The sequence below is a fragment of the Centruroides vittatus genome, unplaced genomic scaffold, assembly GCF_030686945.1.
Source record: "Centruroides vittatus isolate TY-2023 unplaced genomic scaffold, ASM3068694v2 contig_397, whole genome shotgun sequence".
Lineage (NCBI taxonomy): Eukaryota > Metazoa > Arthropoda > Arachnida > Scorpiones > Buthidae > Centruroides > Centruroides vittatus.
This window is the reverse complement of record NW_027122212.1, coordinates 226,781-245,688: the sequence shown is the minus strand read 5'-3', so window position 1 is coordinate 245,688 and position 18,908 is coordinate 226,781. Positions and strand designations below refer to the sequence as shown.

Genomic DNA, 18,908 nt, shown 5'->3' with positions numbered 1-18,908 from the left:
GCTTATCACATCTGGTCTACATTTTAGTGATGTTTTGCCCCTGTACATCATACTTCTCATGATAGCAATCAAGTCTTGCCAGTCATCTGTCTAACTCTGTACACAAGAAAATTTTGAAATGAAACCATGTGACTTCTGTTCTAGATCAGAAGTTTATATATAATTAAGTATATTAATTGATGCCTCCATTGGTCTTGATTTTCATGTACGTAACTCAGTTTTTGAGAGTAACTAAAGACATATGACAACAGTGGTAATGTATATGTGTGCAATTTGAAAATTGCAACCCTGTTAGTTAAAATATGAAATTGGTTCATATTTCTAACAATAGTTTAAAATATGTACATGAAAGGACTGAATGTTATGTAACAAATAGTAGCTAAAGAAAAAAAAAACTAAGATTCAGAAAGGAAGAAAATGTTGTATGAAGGTAAGACTTTTGGTAATATGTTACATAATGTAAACAGTTAAGCTACTGAGATGTACTGTACAGTAGGGTAGTTTTATGTACAATTGATATTTGTGGATTTGTGTTTTTACAGATGGCAAATGGTTAAGTTAACTCATTCCTAGTGTCACTGAACTTGACTCTTAAATTAGCCAACTGTGCTTTTTTAGCTTCTTACATTTTGAATGCAGAGAATTATTGAATGCTACGCACTATGATAAATATCCTGCTTTGCATGTAATTTTCTCAAGTAGTGAAATTGATATAGTATAATAAAATTTTGCTATGTATATTAAGAATTATTATATTAGAACGTTATTTATTATAGTAAAAGCATAAGTAAAATATTTTAAACATTTTAATGTTTTTCTTTTAATTGTAAAATAGTAAATTTGACTGTCAAGATTGATAGATTGTATAAGATGTCTATTTCTGATTTTATGAATTAATTTAGTAACTCCTATAGAAGTTACAGCAGTATTATTAGCAGATGTAAAAATGTGGGAAAAACATAGTGATGTGTGAAAAAAGCAAAAAAGTATGAAAAATTATCAAAAAGTGTGAAAAACATTGAAAAACTGAATCATACATTTTAGTTAGATTGAATATTGAAATATGGACACTGTGTAATATGTTATATGATGGTAATTACTATTCATAATCCTATGTTATAAAATACTATTTTCATTTCACATGCTTTATCATTGAACTACAGATCATAAAACAACTTGAATGAACTTGATCATCAGACACATCTTTGAAATGAAGCATCAACTATAAGACAATACAATGCTTACTGCAATACAACATGAAATTGATGCTAAAATATCTGACAGAAGAAGAGATGCTTTAATGAAATATGCATTAAACAAACATCGTCAAACATTGTTTAAGTTGTTTCAATTTTTCATCTTCTGATGAAAAATTGAAACAACTTAAATAATGCCAAACCACAGTGGCATTATTGGCAAAAGATTGGTCTTATTTGTCTGTATTATTTACTATAACTGAAACTGTGTGGTACACAACAGTTGCATGCTATCATTTGCTGCACTTGTTTTTAGACAATTTTTGTAATAATCGCTGAGTTATGTTTTCTGACTAGAAAATTGCATCAGACTCTAAGTACACAAAGATAAAATCTTCACAAATAATTTCTGATGCAAACAAAGTTCAGGATTGCATATTAGAAGCTATAGTATGTCTGTGCACACAAAAGCTCTTGCAATTTTTGACTGATGTTCATAATGTAATGAAGATTTTAATTATGATTGCTCGAAAAGAAGTGAGCAAAATTCTTGTTGATATTGGTATCTACAGTATCCATAAATGCCACAATTTGTTTCTAAGCCTCTTGAGTCATTTGATAAAAATGTCAAAACTTAGATTATAGGGCATTTTCTACTTGTTCAAATCATCATCTTTTGGGAGGATTATAAGAACATGCAAAACATTATAGAAGTGTCAAGTCACATGCTCATTAGGCATATGTCAACTGGTTGGTTTACCTCAGAAAACTCCTATTCATATCCTACTGAGTAACTTCCAGTTCTGTGTAAGTTCTTTTCATTCAAGTTACTTGAGAAAGAGAAAAATATAGATCATATAATCAGTAAACATGGCATTCCACAAAATAAACTGTTAGAGGTAGAGGTGAGTTTTCTGTTATCCATAATACAAATATTTACTAGAATGATAAAGTTAATCAAGCACGTGCTTATTTTATTTAGATTTTATAGCATAAAATGGCATATCTCATTCTTATCCTCATGCAAAAATTCCTTAGACCTGAAATAATTACAGACTACAAAGATGTTAAGTTGTATGATGTAGACTTGAACAGACAAATAACATCCTGAAAATAAAACATGCGACTCACATCAACCAGTTAACCGGTGTGAATATGAATAACATTTAAGTGATGAATGTTTTTGTATTGCCTTCTGGGCTCTTCTTCTGGCTTCTTTTTAATTCAAAACAGGCTGGCAGTTAACATTCGAATATAAATCGAATGGTAAGGATTTTGAATACTGTATGCGCATGCATTCTCCATAATATGTTAAATAAGATCGAACACTAGGATGAGTCTGAATGCAGAGAACTTTTGTTTGCGCATGCATTCCCCTCTAAATATGATTGAAAATTAATCATTGTCTAGTATGCCATGCCATCAACAGACACATCTCCTCCCTAAAATTAATGCAGGTGGTTCTGCAGCAAGCCTTATAAATTTCGATGCCTCCAATCATTTGAGATGTTCTGAGTGCGGGATGATAAGGATAATTTGGGCTTAGGCGAAATCTGCCATAAAATCTGGGTCTATCACATAAGTAGAGAGTGTAGTAGTACTCCTACTATGTTTTAATGTCAGATTTATGCTTTTGTATCCTGACCCCATTGAACGTTTAGTAGAGCCAATGTACACCATTTCCTTATCACATCTGTTGTCTCTGATAGGGATGTTATAAATGCTTAGTAGTCTGTCGGGTTTAGGAGGGTCTTTTCCATTTTGCAGTATGTTGAAAATGGAGGGGCATCTCCTAGTACAGGGGTGGCAAACCTATGGCACGCATGCCCAAAGTGACACTAAGAGAAATCATCTGGCACGTAATGTATCATATGATTTCTGTCCTTTTCAATCATCCTTTCTGTTTATCACCTGATCATCCTTTTTTCAATCAGATTTTTTACATTTATTTGAATTAAAGCATATTCGTTTAATTTCTTTAAATATCATTATTCAAAGTCTAAGACTTTGGCACGCATTAACATCTTTAAAGCTAAGCATGCTTACAATATGGCACGCGGACTCAAAACGGTTCACCATCCCTGTCCTAGTAGGTAATGTCTTTTGATAGTTGTGGTGTATAACGATTTCAAACAAGGGTTAAAAGTGAGGGGGATCCTGTCCTTATCCTCTTCCTGTTTATCTCTTGGTATTTCTGTTGAACTGGTGGATGCTTCTTGTGTACATCTGTGGCACTCACATGATCTTTATATAAGGTTATTGTAACCGTATGCCCTGGCTGTCCCTTCTGTATGTCTTAATTCCTGTGCTGGTGCTTGTGTAGTGGAAGAATGCATGATGCTCTTCTAACTAAGGCCCTGAATCTGCTATCTTGTATGGAAAAGGACTACATGATCCAATTGGAATATAAGTGGAGATAGCATATGGTTTCCGATAAACAGATGTGCATATGTCTGACCCTTCAATTGCAATATCTGTGGCATGGTATCTACTGAGCATTTATAATGTCCCTGTCAAAGACAACAGATGTGATAAGGAAATGGTGTATGTTGGTTCCACTAAACGTTCAATGGGGTCAGGATACAAGAGCATAAATCTGACATTAAAACATAGTAGGAGTACTTACATGACGGGCCCAGATATTATGGCAGACTTCCTCAGAGCCCAAATTATCCTTACCATCCTGCACCCAGAACATCTCAAATGGTTGGAGACCATCAAAATTTATAAGGCTTGCTGCAGAACCACCTGCATTAATTTTAGGGAGGAGATATGTCTGTTGATGGCATTGCAGGCTATACTAGACAACAATATTTAATTTTCAATCATATTTAGATGGGAACACATGTGCAGAAGTTCTCTGCATTCAGACTCATCCTAATGTTCGATCTTATTTAAACATATTATGGAGAATGCATGTGCATACGGTATTCAAAATCCTTACCATTCAATTTATATTTGAATGTTAACTGCCAGCCTGTTTTGAATTAAGAAGAAGCCGGAAGAAGAGCCCAGAAGGCATTACGAAAATGTTCGTCACTTAAATGTTATTCATATTCACACTGGTTAATAGGTTGATGTGAGTCACAAGTTTTATATACATCCTTGGATGTTGTACAGTTAAGTATCCTGAAAATCATTGATATTAGTCTGAATTATGCCTTGCCAATGAAAAATAGACTACTTTGTAATTTTCAGGCACTGCATCCATCATTAAAAAATGAAGAATGTTCAACAGAATTTATACATTGGATTGCATTTGAATTAAAACATTTTCATCGTGAAGACATTGACAAAGTAATAAATGAATGGAAAATTTATCATGCTGAGAAATACCAGAATCCTGTGCTACTCTCTAGAAACCACTTGATTCTAGTAAATAATATTCTGATGCAAATGATGGTGATATTAAAGAATCTCTTGATGATGATAGCTGTGATGATGACTCAGACATTGAAGTTCAAAAAACAAAAGGTCAAGAAGCACTTGCTGCTTCGGTATAGGAAGAGTGACTATAACAAGGTTAAAGTGTTCAACATGGAAAACCAACAAGGTACACGAAAATATGAAATCATCAGAAAACTAATAAAATATGTTTAAATTTATCTTATTGCAGTGCAGCTATTGAAAAAAGGTTTAGCAAAAACAAAAGGATATGTTGCCTGGACAGAAAAAACCTCAGTTTAGAAAGCATTGATGGATTGAGAACCACTTTATTTCTCATGGACAGATTCAATGAAAATCCAGAGGAGGGTCCAATAGCAAGACAGGTTCTACAGTCAGTGAAGAATTCATCTAGACACTAAAAGGAAAGAATTACTAAGCAAAAGGAAGCAAGGAAATGAAGAGAGAATGAAGAAACTTTGTTAGGAGCATCACATCAACATTCTCAAAAAATCCAGATCTATCTGACATGCAGTTCCAGAAGTCAAGAAAGCAAAATTTAATGGATGGAGATGTTCCAAGAAGCTTATAGGAATCTAATCAAGCATGAAAAGCAGATGCAGTTTTGAAAAGTGCCATGAACATTATAGGTAATGCAGAAAAGTCATTCATAGAAATAGCTGTAGAAGCCCATTAAAGAGAAAGAAAATAACTGATCAAATAAATTGTAAAATAAAAAAACAAATAATTGTCAAAAAAAGAAAACAAAATATATAAATTAAGGTAATTTATAATTATTTGAAAAAATGAGAGAAAAGCAACTTTAGTTGTGAAAAAATGTGGAAAAAAAAATTGTTTGGAGGAAAATATGAAAATTTGCATTTTTATGATAACACATCTGTTATAGAAACTATCTTTATGCCATCTGATTTTACATTTCAAAAAGATTTTTTTTTCACATTCAACTTTACTATGTGTATTTTTAGTTACACATAACAAACACATCAAAATGATATTCCAATTCTATCCATATTATTTCCAGGATTTCTGCATTAGTTGTGGTTATAGTGTCTGTAGTAGCTGACCAAAATAGTGAAGGTATGATTCTTGACTTTTTTACACAGTGTAAGCAGAAAAGTGTTTTGGAAAATGGTGATTGATAATGCAAATGTACTATTGTCTTTGGTAGATACTTCTCCTCATTAATCCTACTTCACCTCCAAATGCTTACTGAGAAAAATTTGTTTATTGAACAAATGTTTTCAACCTGTTTTCATTGATCATCTTCAGGTTTTAAATTTGATTATAAATCATTACAAAAATGGAGTATTCAGATATTTGAATTTACATTTATACTTAAAATTCAAATTACAAATTTAAACTTTAACAAATATAATATATGAGGAACAAAATATGATTAACAAAAATAAAATTAAGAAATATTAGTTAAAACTTCTAAGAAAATAAAACACAAAAATGAAAAAAAATAAAACCAAAGTTAATTGCAGGGCCATATATGAATTAAGGGTTTTTATGCCCTAATTTATTTTGGTTAATGTTACTTATGGTAGCGAAATATGGCAGCGCTTACGGTCGCCATCTTGTTTGTGCATGCATATGTGCAAACAAGATGCCAACTAGAATAAATAGCCTAGGTACGAACTAATATTTTAAGAATTTAGTTTTTATGATAATTGATAAATTGTTCTCTAACATTTATTTGAAATAACGAAAAATAAATTACTCACTTTAATGCTTGACATTTTCCATTTTATGACGTTTTCTTTCTAATGAGCTTGATTCAACATTACATGAAGAAGTACATTTTTTTCCCATCCTTTTAACAATTTTGTCTGTTTTCTTGTCTTTATTTTCTATGTACTTTATTTTCTATTTACTTTTTCCTTTTTTTTTTTTTTTAATATTAGAAGTTGGAGCAGCAGGAACAGACTTTGGTTCTTTCCAAATTGGTGTTTTTCCAGCGCCGGGATAAATCATGCTTAAATGCTTTATAAAAATATGAAATCTCTCTCCTGGGTTTTTGATGGCCATTTTTGAAATTTTTTATACATAAATGCTTACATATAGGTATCTGATAGATCTTCCATATAACGCTTTGGCAAATTCTTTTTATTTTTTAAATATCCCCACAGTCTTTCAATATTTTGTGTATGTACTCCTGTATTTGGGTTGACAAAATTTTCTGAGTGATTTTGATTCCATCCAAGTTATATATATGATTATAGCCTTTCCATTCATCTGTCAAAACTACACTTCTGAAATTTACAAATTTAGATATAATCCAATTTATAGTTATTTCGGATCTATCAATTACCTAGCATATAAAACAACTTTTGTCTTCCCTGCAAATACCTCTGACTACTCATTTTGTACTTTTCATTTTATGGCCCCTTTCATATTTGCATTTACAGATTACTGTTTTGTATATTTTGACAGTTTTGTTAGGTCCACCAATTTTGAAAGATGTCAGATTATGTAAGGATACAGGCATTATGAAACGTATGTGATTTGACCAATCGATAGCTGCCTTTTTGGAAATTCCTGATGCTATTGCTGAATTTGTTGCAGTACACTCCAACCCTAGATAGTGCCATATAAATGTCAAAACACATGCCCACAAAATATTTTCACTTTTACCTTCAAACATGACGTTGAAAGCTGAACTATTATGGCCAGCATTTTTGGCAACACATCACACAGGAATTTCTATCTGTTCAATAATACAATTTGCATGTATTTGCACATTTACTGGAGACTTTCTCAGTACGTTGAAGACCTAACCTCACTACAAATTTAAACCCACTATCTATTCTAGGGTCTAATCCTAAATCTGAATACTCTGATTCGAGCAGTTTATAGAATTGACGACTGGTACACTTCCTCCAGAAGTCGTCATTTTCAATATCACTATCAGTCATTATTAATTAATTAATCTTATTCAAATTCATAACTGTATTATTGAGTTAATCACTAAATTAAATTCAATTATTTAAATTAAAATTGCAAAAGTTACTTAACTCGTAAAAAAATTTGCTGCTTTTTCGAATTTTTAGTGTCTTCAGTTAATACAACATGAAAAAATCCACATTAGTGAAATTTAATTTACATAAATTGAGATTGGTTGTATCACAGTGCCCTCTATGAATATCGTTACTAGAAAACCTTATTTGAGATTACCGGAAGCACCACCATATTTTGCTACCATAGGTAACATTAACCTTTATTTTCTATTATGTATTTCCATGCCAAGGGTAATGCTTTTGCAACCCTGTCATTCAGGCATTGGTTGTTAGTCTTGCTTCTTCTCATTGTTATTTTAAAATTAATCATAAAGGGCAAATTATTAAAAGTCAAATGAAATACATTGTTTTGAATGTATGTTTACATGTTAAGGAAGCTAATCCAATCTTAAGTATATAGGATACTGTTGAATAAATTACAGATCTGACTGGCATGTTGTCTTTTTCCAAAGAAGCAATGGCATGCAACAGATGGAAATCTTTGGATGCCAGGCAAGAAAAGGTCTCAGAAATTTGGAGCAAGGAGACATGCCAATTGTCATAGTTTCATTTGCATTGCAATATGAGGTATTGCACATAAGTATTTTCAAAAACAAACCATCAATATTGAAAAAATACTAAATGATAATGTAAATAGTGATCCTGATTTGCTGATCATTTACAAAACAATATTATGTAAAGTTTTGAAAGAAATTGGCATTGATTTACAATTATTATAAGAAAGAGAGAAGCACAGATACATTGACTGACGAACATGAAATTATAGCTTGGAGGCAGACTATCTCATACAAATTTGACAGTGTTGTTCAAAGAAAGAAAGATATTTTTACTTGATGAAACTTGAGTAAATGCTGACTACACAGTTTCAAGATGTCAGCAGGATAAAACTGTGAAGTTTGGGTAAGGTTGCATTTTTGAGGGGTTTGTCATCTGGATTGAAAGAGTCATGTGGAAAGGATATTTGCTTGATTTATGTTCACTGTGGTATTGAAGAAGACTTTATGGAGGATTCTCTCCTATTCCAGTTGAAAAATACATGTAATTACCATCAGGATATGAGTAGCATCTATTTCAAGAAATTGTTATCTGGATTGTGTGCCAAAACTTCCACTATCAAGTGTGATCATAATGGAGAATGCTTCAGGGATATTTTCTGACCATAGTATGAGGTCAGAAAAAGATCCCTACAAGTGCAGGGAAGAAAGACAACATTAGAAAATTGCTTACAGAGGTCATATGTTGGTAGTCAGAACAATTGAAGCCTGAATTGATGCTTTTCGTGCAAAGAGAGAAGCACAGATACATTTGCTATTAAATAAATGACACTGCTGCTGCAGGCCATGAAGTACTCAACTTCTGTCATATCAAACTGAACTTTACCCCATTGAAGTTTGACCTTGAGTAATATAAAAGAGTATGTGGCTTGGTATAACAATATATTTAAACTGCCTGACATGAAAAAATTATTCAAAGATGGAGTAAGTGAAATTACTTTTGAAATGTGGAAAGATTTTGTTTGGATGTCATTGAAAAAGAGTTACAATTTGGAGAAGTGGATATTCTTCAAGAAAGCAATGACTCAGCCTATCTAATAATTCATTTGGAATCAGGTTCTGACAGTGAAGTGAGTAGTAGTGTTTACCCACTGTTAGACAATGAGTAAAACTGTGACACTTTTAAAGGCCTTTTTTTAAGGCCAACAGTTTCTTGTTAAAAATGTGCAAATCACACAATTAAAGCAGCATAAAATCTTTACAAATTAAATTAAAGAATAAATAACAAAAAACACTAAGGAAGCAGCTTTGGAAAATCAATTTTGTTAGGCTAGTCTGCTATACAAAAACAGTTTATCACAAATTACCTGATTTTGTGGTGGAGAGATATACATGTGAATAACACTGCTTTGTTCCTTATTCCACAGAGAATATGATTTAAATTTTACTATTTCTAAGATTAACATTTTCTTAAATATTTTCTGTGTTTAGTTTTAATTTATTTTATAGTTTTATAATTGATTAAATAGTTTTAATTGATTTTATTATTATTTTCAGTCTAGTTATTTGTTTACTAATAAACATGGTTAATAAATTATCCAAAGTGAACAAAGAATTTTGTAATTTATTGATTGATATGTATATATTTTTCTGATAAACATTCTTCTCTTGTTTATTTTTCTGAGATTATTATTGTCATTATTTTTTTATTTTTTAATTTACATATTCATATTCAAATTTCTCTCTCTCTCTATGTTGTAAAATAGTAATACATCTAGAATTTCTTTAAACATTTGATTTTTGTGATGATTACAGTAAAGTTTTTGTATGGATTACTGTGATGTTAAATATATTGTGTAACCAGTAACATTAATAATTGAACATCATTTAAATTGAATATTGTAGAATTTCTGTAACTTTAGTGATTTAAATTTTGGCTGCAGCAGTCACATTATATCCCTGTGATCAAAAAGTAATGGGAGTAGTTTAATAATGGTTTAAAATTCAATTTTGAATTTATTCATTGAAATTTATTTCATCCCCTTCAAAGTAATTTCCCCACTGCAATGTACTTATGCCATTGTTTTTCCAGTCCTTGAAACATGCTTTAAACTCATTTTCATGAAACCCTTTCAGATCTTGCTGAGAATTTTGTTTTATGGCATCAATCAATTCAAAACAATGACCACAAAGCAAAAATTTTAGTTGAGGAAACAGGAAAAAGTTACATGGTGCATGTTGGGTGAATATGGAGCATGCAGAACCATATTTGTTGAATATTTGATCAAAATTCAAAAACGAGTATTGCGAGCAGATGCATTATTATGGTGCAAAATCCGTGCATTTTCGTACCAAAAATTGAATCATTTTCTACAAATTGCTTTATGCAAATGACACAAAATGCTCAAATAATGTTCTTTGTTGACAGTTTGGCCAGTCAGAAGAAATTTATGATGCACAATACCATGATACTTGAAGAAAACAGTCAACACAATTTTAGACTGAATTTGATGTTTTCTTTTTGGTCTTGCTTCACCTTTCAAGTGCCATTTACCTCAACTGTTGAGATGTTTTGGCGTCAAAAGCATAGATCTATGTTTCATCATCTGTAATGACGCATTTTAAGAATGATTTGCCTCAAGAAAGTATTTCCTCAGCCACTCAGATGCATTGGTTTTGGAAAAAGTTCAATATTTCAAGAAGTGGATGGTCTACCAGAGTGTAGTTCATTTTCAACATGTTCACTGTCTCCTGGAACATCGTTCTCACTCAAAAACTCTTGTTTTTGATAGTCTATCATCATCAAAAGCTTTTTGCAATGTTTCCAATGTTTTTATAGCAGTAATTTTGTTGCAGAAACAAAATTTAATGCATTTTCCTTTCTCATTAGACTCAATGTTTTGAAAAATTGCTGGTACAAAAATTCTTTACACAAAAAACAAACATTTATTTGCAAACAAAAACAGACAATGGTGTACTGTACATATTGCTGCTAGATATTTATGGGAGTCATAACAAACAATGAAAAAATTATGACAGCACTCTTTTGCATGCACGCAGTTTAATTGAACTATTTCCAATATTTTTTGATCACAGTAGTCCTGTATACATAATTTATCTTAAAATTTTCATTTGGATGATTTATAATCTAGTAATTAAATTTAAATCAGATGATATTAATGCTTTAAAATAACAGTTGTATATATTTACATTTATAGATTAAACTTGCAGGAGGTTGTTGTCTAATTTGTGCACTCCTATGTGTGGTAATCACTGTTACAACAACTGTAGTTCATATGAACAGACTGCAGACTTTACATGAATGTGTTTATAATCCAAATGTTAAAACGTGCATGTGTGTTTCTGCTACAGTTGATCCAAATACTCAAGATGGTAAGTAAATTGTATTCTAGTTTTTTAATTTCAAGTATTTTTAAGCTTTCAATTTGTTGTAATAAAAATATATATATATGACTAGCTGACCCGGCCACGCGTTGTTGTGGCTCAAAATGTATCTATTATAAATGTATAACACTTCCTCCGTGGGGAAAATTTCAAAAAATCCGTTCTTAGTGTACATTCTCTTGACGTAACCTATTAAAACGCAATTAAAAACGCAAAAAACCGCATGTAAAATAGTATAAATAGAAGCCGAGTTCTTCATGGTAAGCCTTAATCCTGTCCCTTTCCCCGCTGGGGAATATCGAAAAATCCCTTTTTAGTGTATATTCTGTTGACGTCACCTATTAAAACGCAATTAAAAACGCAAAAAACCGCATGTAAAATAGTATAAATAGAAGCCGAGTTCTTCACGGTAAGCCTTAATCCCGTCCATCTCCCCCCGTAGGGAGAATTTCGACATGTATATTATATAAAAACACTGCATATTCGAATGCAACGTTGTGTCAAAATTTCAAAGGAATCGGTAGGAACAAACAAACGTTGTATTTTATTTATATAGATAGGTAGAAAATGATCTGCTTAGGTCCATTCTCACAGAAAAGCATAATGCCTCACAGAAAAGCAAACTTAGGTCGTCTGAAGTTAGCACCATCTGTTGGACATAAAAGCCTTAATCCATATATAAATATATTTTTGAAAGGGAGGAAATGGTGATCTTCACATATGCCACAAACCTTTGCGGGAATGTATTAAACAACTTCCCAAAGTTTCATGGCAATCGGATAAATGGTGTGGTAATGCATGAAGGACAAACACACACACACACACACACACACACAGACATACATTCGTTTTTATATATATAGATTGCAACACGATGATAAACAAATTTCAGAGAGGAATGTTAATTGCTAACTTATTACAAATCAAAGATTTTAATAGCAACTAACATTTCTGAATCTTCAAAATTTATCTCAGATTATTTGAGTAAAACTTTCAAATTATTATTGTGTGATAATTATAATTATGGTAATTTTTCTACTGGCTTCAGCTTTGTATGAGAAGAGATTTCACTTTAATGTCCTCTTTCTATATTGTCATCAAGAAAAGTAAAGTGATTGTTTGGCAGTTTGAAATTAGAGATAGTTACTCAGCAATTTATTTCAGTACAAACTTATTTTTTGACATTAAAAAATAGTGACTTACAAATTTTCAATGATTTTTAAGGATTGATTGATTGATTGATTGAATAATTAGTTAGAAGCACTAGCATATTTAGACTATATAGCAAAGTCACATTAAGTTATATAATCAATTATGTCAGTTGCAGACAGGTCTGATTTACAATAGGATTAGCTAATAAGGAGAGAGATAGGAAACAATGCCTCCATTATCATAATGAATTTTAGTCTAGATGAGATTCAAACTCAGATCTGTTACAATAGTAGGAAGATATCTCATTATATAGCTATCTGGCTGACCTTTTGAATTGGGAAATTTACTACTGCAATGTTATTTGTATTCTCATCTTTATATTTACATATTTTAAAAGATGGCTTAAGTCAATTCTCTAGTTTCAGAAAGATTTGATTCTTACAAATGTCATATTATTTTGACACCAAAAGCACAATTTTGTTTTAGGTTGAATTTTTTTTTGATAAACTGGGTTTTTCTTTAGAAACAAGTTTGATTATTTGTATTTTAGATATTTCAGTTAACTTTGTACTTTCCAATAGCTAATTTTTCTCTTTTTTAGATAATATATTTTCATAGAATTATACATTTTGGCACGATTATAAATTTCTTAAAGTAAACAGACAAACCTTAAGTTGGCCTTGCAGATAAGTGAGCTTTTCATTACAAATGTTTCTTGGTCCACTTCTAAGATTTTCCTTAGATATATGCTTTCAGAAATCAAATCTTTTTAGTAATAACATTCTAGAATTGAATGTGTAGAGCAGTGATTCTTAACAGGAGGGACCGCAGGGTTTGCCGGGGGCCACCAAATTATGCAAAATTTCCTTCAGAATATAATAAAAAGAAAATTGATGTATAGCTGAATATCGCATTGAAAAGTGAAATAAGAACGATAAAGTTTTCCTATTTAGTTTTTTTTTATTTATTTTTTATTTCTTCCTACATACAACTTTGTTAGTACAGAAGAAATAAATGCAAATATGCTACTTTCACCACAGTATTTACTTCTTTTATTCCAAAGCAATTCTAAGAAACTATTAATGCTTGGAATTTTAAAAATAATTAGGAAAAATAGTAGGCTTAGTAGTAGGCTTTGAAAATTTAAATATTTTTGCAAAAGATATGCAAAATGTTTACGACAAGTTTAGTTTTAGTTTAGTTTTAGCATCAACTTTGGATTGATTTATCGACATATTTCTTATTTTATTTTTTGTTAAAAATTAATGAGTTTTCATGTTTAATTGTGAAGTTTGAATGTTTTTAAATAGATAATGAAATAATAAAGTTATGATTTACATTTATTATATAAAAAAATAAAGCAATAGTAAAAAAATCAATTTAGTATAGATAATTTAACAAATATAAATTGTTAGTAAAAAAATGGGGGTCACAAAAATTTATGAAATATTTGGTGGGCTGTGAGTATAAAAAGGTTAAGAACCACTGGTGTAGAGGATTCTCTGATGAGTTCAAATTCAAAATTTTTAAGCATCTGATGGAGTGTGTTTGTTTATAGTTTACATGTTATATTGTATCAGATCAAATGTGGTCTGCCTTGCTCAAGCAATCTGTTTTTCTTCCTTAAAGTTGATGGATAGCTTGGAGGTTCTCTTTATATATTTTCAACAGTTCTAAATTCCTATGTTGTTCAGATTTGGGCATTTTTATATCAGGGTGGCTTGTTGGAGTTGTTTTTTTAATTTTGTTATCACTGGCATATATACAGGGTGCGGTGCGGGAACTTCCTTATTTGAAACGCACGCCACACAGTAGCCATTACTTCTTGGAGAGTGGGGTTGAGCACATTAGAAAGGGCGGGGTTTAATGTTTCTTGTACAGTTAGTTTAGTAACAATCATGCAGTAGACGAGAGAGGAGCATGCGTTTGCTATGGCAGCTTACTTTTTCAACGGCCATTTGGTCATTGCAACCCAGCGTACATTCAGGAAACAGTTTAATATCATGCCTGCAGGTTGTGTTCCTGATCAAAAATTGATTGTTCAGTGGGTGGACACATTTATGGATACTGGTAGTGCGCAGAAAAAGAAACCAGACCTTCAAGAACCACCAGGACACTAGAAAATGTCAAGAGAGTAAGGCTGGCAATTTTGAAATCCCCTAAGCGATCTGCATGCAAACATGCAGCTACGCTTAGAATTTCTGATTGCACAATGAGACAAATTCTTCATGAAGACCTGAGATTTTATCCATACAAACTGGCAGTGGTGCAACAACTTAATCCATGCGATTTTGTTTCATGAAAAAGTGCATGTGAAGCCTTGATCGAAAACCTTCCTCATGACACCCTTGTGTTCTAAAGCAATGAGGCACATTTTCATCTGTCAGGATGCATGAATAAACAAAACCTGCAATATTGGAGTGGCACGAACCCCCGAGAACTTCATGAGCAGCCTCTGCATACAGAATGTGTGACTGTTTGGTGTGCATTATCCAGAATTGGCATTCTTGGCCCATGGGTTTTTGAAGAGAACAATAGGGCAATAACGGTCACTTCTGAGCGTTATGTCCAGATGATTGAGGAGTTTTTTCTTCCTAAACTTGAAGAAATGGACGTGAGGGATGTGTGGTTACAACAAGATGATGCCACAGCTCACACGGCACGAACGTCAATGACTCTCTTGCGCAAACACTTCCCAGAACATCTCATGTGTTTGAGAGGTAATCTTCAGTGGCCAGCATGCTCACCAGATTTAGCCCCCAGTGATTTTTTTCTTATTGGGATATCTTAAATTCTTGGTGTATACCAATTGTCCAAAGACCCTGGGTGAGTTGAAGAACAATATTCATGCTGCTATTGCCAACATAAACACACATGCTGGACAAAGTGGACCGAAACATCCAATTTCGACTCTCCAAATGTATTGATTAGAATGGAGATCATCTTCAAGATAACATTTTCAAAACCTAATGAAATAAAACTTTAAATGTACCTCTATGTAAAGAAAAAGAATTAAATTGATATCTCCAATACTTTTTGTTTTATGATTTTTTAAAGTAAGGAAGTTTCCGTGCCGCACCCTGTAGTTAGGACAGTGGTCTGCCTCTCTTTTCTTTATCCACTTTATGCTCCAGAAAGCATTGCTTAAGAGATTTCTTCATAGAACTGATGTAAACTTGGTCTGTACCAAATTGTTATTCTTGAGTGGTATTTTATAGACCCCTCATGCTCTATATTCAGCTCAATCCTTTTTGAAGTATATATACAGTCAACTCTGCATAAGTCAACACCCCAAGGGCAAGTGGAAATGTGTCAAGTTATCCAATGTGACAACTAAAGCGAAATTGAAAAAAAAAAACCACAAAACTACAATTAGGAAAATACAGTAGTGCGTTATACAGTACTATAGGCTTACAATACATTGTGTCCTCCGTTTACAATTACTCTGTAGATCAGTGTTTCCCAACCTTTTTTGTGCTATGCCCCACCTAAGCCTTTCTAAAATTCTTATGCCCCCCCAACATATATGTTGAACTCTTTTGGAAAGTCTCTCATTGTCGTGTTCATTGATGTTTTTTCTTGCACTTAATTGCCACACTGTTTTATCATAACCACGATAAAACCCAATCCTTTCATCAAAGTCTCTTGCACTTTCCAGTCATTGCCAAACGCGGCCTGGAACACCACAACTCACGTCTGCCCACCTCGAGGTCTGGGCAAAGAATGTTCTTTCTCCTCTTTCACCTGCCTCAGGGCCTCGTTCATCTCTTTGTTCTCAGTGGTTCTCAGAATTGTTAATCCCACCTCAAGGGAAAAGGGTTATAAAGGAAAGTTCTAAAAAAATTAAAACTAACTTAAATCAATATTTACAATAAATATGGCGTACAGCGGCTATACAGCTAACTTAAACTCTGGACGAGTTTCAAATTGCCCCCCTTAACAATCAAATTGCCCCCCTGTGGGGCGTGGGCCCCACGTTGGGAAACACTGCTGTAGATGAAAAACTGAAAAATTCATTTAGTGTTGTTTTTTTTTGAACACTTAACTGTCTCAACTTTCTTTTTCAATGATCATGAACGCCTCGAAAACATCATCTTCGCAATTGTCAATTGTTGGCAAATAACGTCTAAGGATTCTTAATGTGTCTAGCGTGAGAAAATGCAAAATTGGATTCCGGTGTGACATTGGTGTAGATTGTATATTTTCTTTTTGTTTATCTGTTATTATTTTATACATAAAAATACATAAAATGTTAAGGCATTTTTATTAATATGTATATATATATAATATATATAATATTAATAATAATATATATTATTATATTAATTATATATTAATAAATAAATAGACTCCTCCTCCTAAAAAAAAATGAGTTCGCACCAAACGTGTGGAGTGAATTCATTTTTTCAGGAGGGGTGAAAACTTATCAGAGTGTGGGACAGCAAAAGCATGTCGACTTATCCAGTAGTGAGGAATTAAATGGTGTCGAGTAAACCAGAGTTTTTTTAACATTAATGCCTATGTAAGTTGGCCGGGACCACAGAAAAGTGACTACTTAACCGATGGTGTCAAGTTATCTGGGTGACGACTTATGTGGAGTCAACTGTATATATATACCGTATTTTACAGGCTATAAGACGCACCTTAATTTTTAAGCAATTTAAAAAAAAAAAAATACCTATAAGACGCTACGGAGTATAAGATGCACCTGAATTTTGGAGGCAATTTTTCGAAGAAAAAAGTGCGTCTTATAGTCCGTAAAATACGATATATATGTTATGGGCAAAGTGATTAATTCGGACATTATGAATAATGACCAACAAAATCGGGCATTGTAATAAATTTCAACAATTTATCAAATTGACTGTTCATTATGAATACTGCTACCACCTAGTTGGGCAAAGTGATAATAATACGTTGAGAAGTGATCATCCGACATTTTAAAACTATTGACGAAGTAAGTCAAAGTTGTTCAAACTCTGAAAGTTCAGGTACCGTCCAAGAAAACATTATAAAAGATTATTCGATAATGCCATCCTCACATAGCAATATAACTGATGAAGTTCAAAGATCTACATCGTCTTCACATGAAAAAAATCTAAACCAGGATGTTATTAGTATTACAGAATTGATGAGTGAAGAAGAAACAATCCAAACAATTGATCCAAAAATAGAAGAAAAAATAAGAAATGTATCTAAAACAAGGGAGATGGCTTTGTTAAATCTTAAAAAGCAAGCAGAAAAAATGATTGGTACATCAAATTTCAAATACACAGCAGCTAATGTTGGTGATACAGTAAGAATTTGTGTACCTGATGTAGATTGAGCCCGCAGTGATGGAAAAAATATTTTAGGTGTCGTTGTTGCGGTTAAAGATAAAAACCTTTACAAACTGGGTACCAAATATGGCATATTAAATGTATTATATTCAAGAAACCAATTTACTGTTTGTAAAGAAAACTTCATTTCTGTTGAAGATGTACCAGGTGAAGAAATTTCGCTTAGAGAATGTGCAAGAATGTCATCAATTTCTGGAGGTCAAGGCTATAGTCGATGCTGCTGCAAAATTGGTTGCAAATCTAATAGATGCAAATGCTACAAAGAAAAAAAAATTATGTAATTCCAAATGTCATCAAAATCTTAATTGCTCAAATAAATAAACTATAAAACATTTAATATTTTATATAATTTATTCCAAAAATGAAACTCCAGAAGTTTCCTGTAAATTAATTTTTTAATTAAGTATTAATTTGTTAATAAATACTTTTTGTTAATATTAGTTTAATTTATATAGTTAATAGTACTTTGAAATAATTTACAAAAAATAAATATTTCTAAACGAAATAAGTGGAGTTTTTTTTAATCAAATTTAAAATTCGGTACTAAACACGATATGCACACGCAACTGAGTGCCGATTGGCTAGCGTATGTCGAATGATCACTCCTCAACGTATTATTATCACTTTGCCCGACTAGGTGGTAGCAGTATTCATAATGACTGGTCAATTTGATAAATGAATGAATATTTATCACACTGCCCGCTCTTTTTGGTCATTATTCATAATGCCCGATTAATCACTTTGTCCATAACATATATATGTTACAGTAAAAACCCGTTTTTAGTTAAAACGCGTTTTAACTAGTTGAAACTAGTTTTTACTGGATGTCATTGTTAAAACTCATTTTGTCTAATTAAAACTAGAATTTACTGCTGTACATGTTTTGATTTTAGATAA

At 32.1% G+C, this 18,908-nt stretch overlaps 1 protein-coding gene across 1 annotated transcript in view; it reads left to right on the top strand.

Moving 5' to 3' along the window:
• The window catches only part of LOC136976162 (uncharacterized), a 70,271-nt gene that overhangs the window by 32,137 nt on the left and 19,226 nt on the right, over positions 1-18,908 (top strand). The window contains exon 5 of the mRNA XM_067271380.1: positions 11,334-11,508. Within this exon, the coding sequence (XP_067127481.1) occupies positions 11,334-11,508 (175 nt within the window). The remainder of the gene's footprint in view (positions 1-11,333; positions 11,509-18,908) is intronic.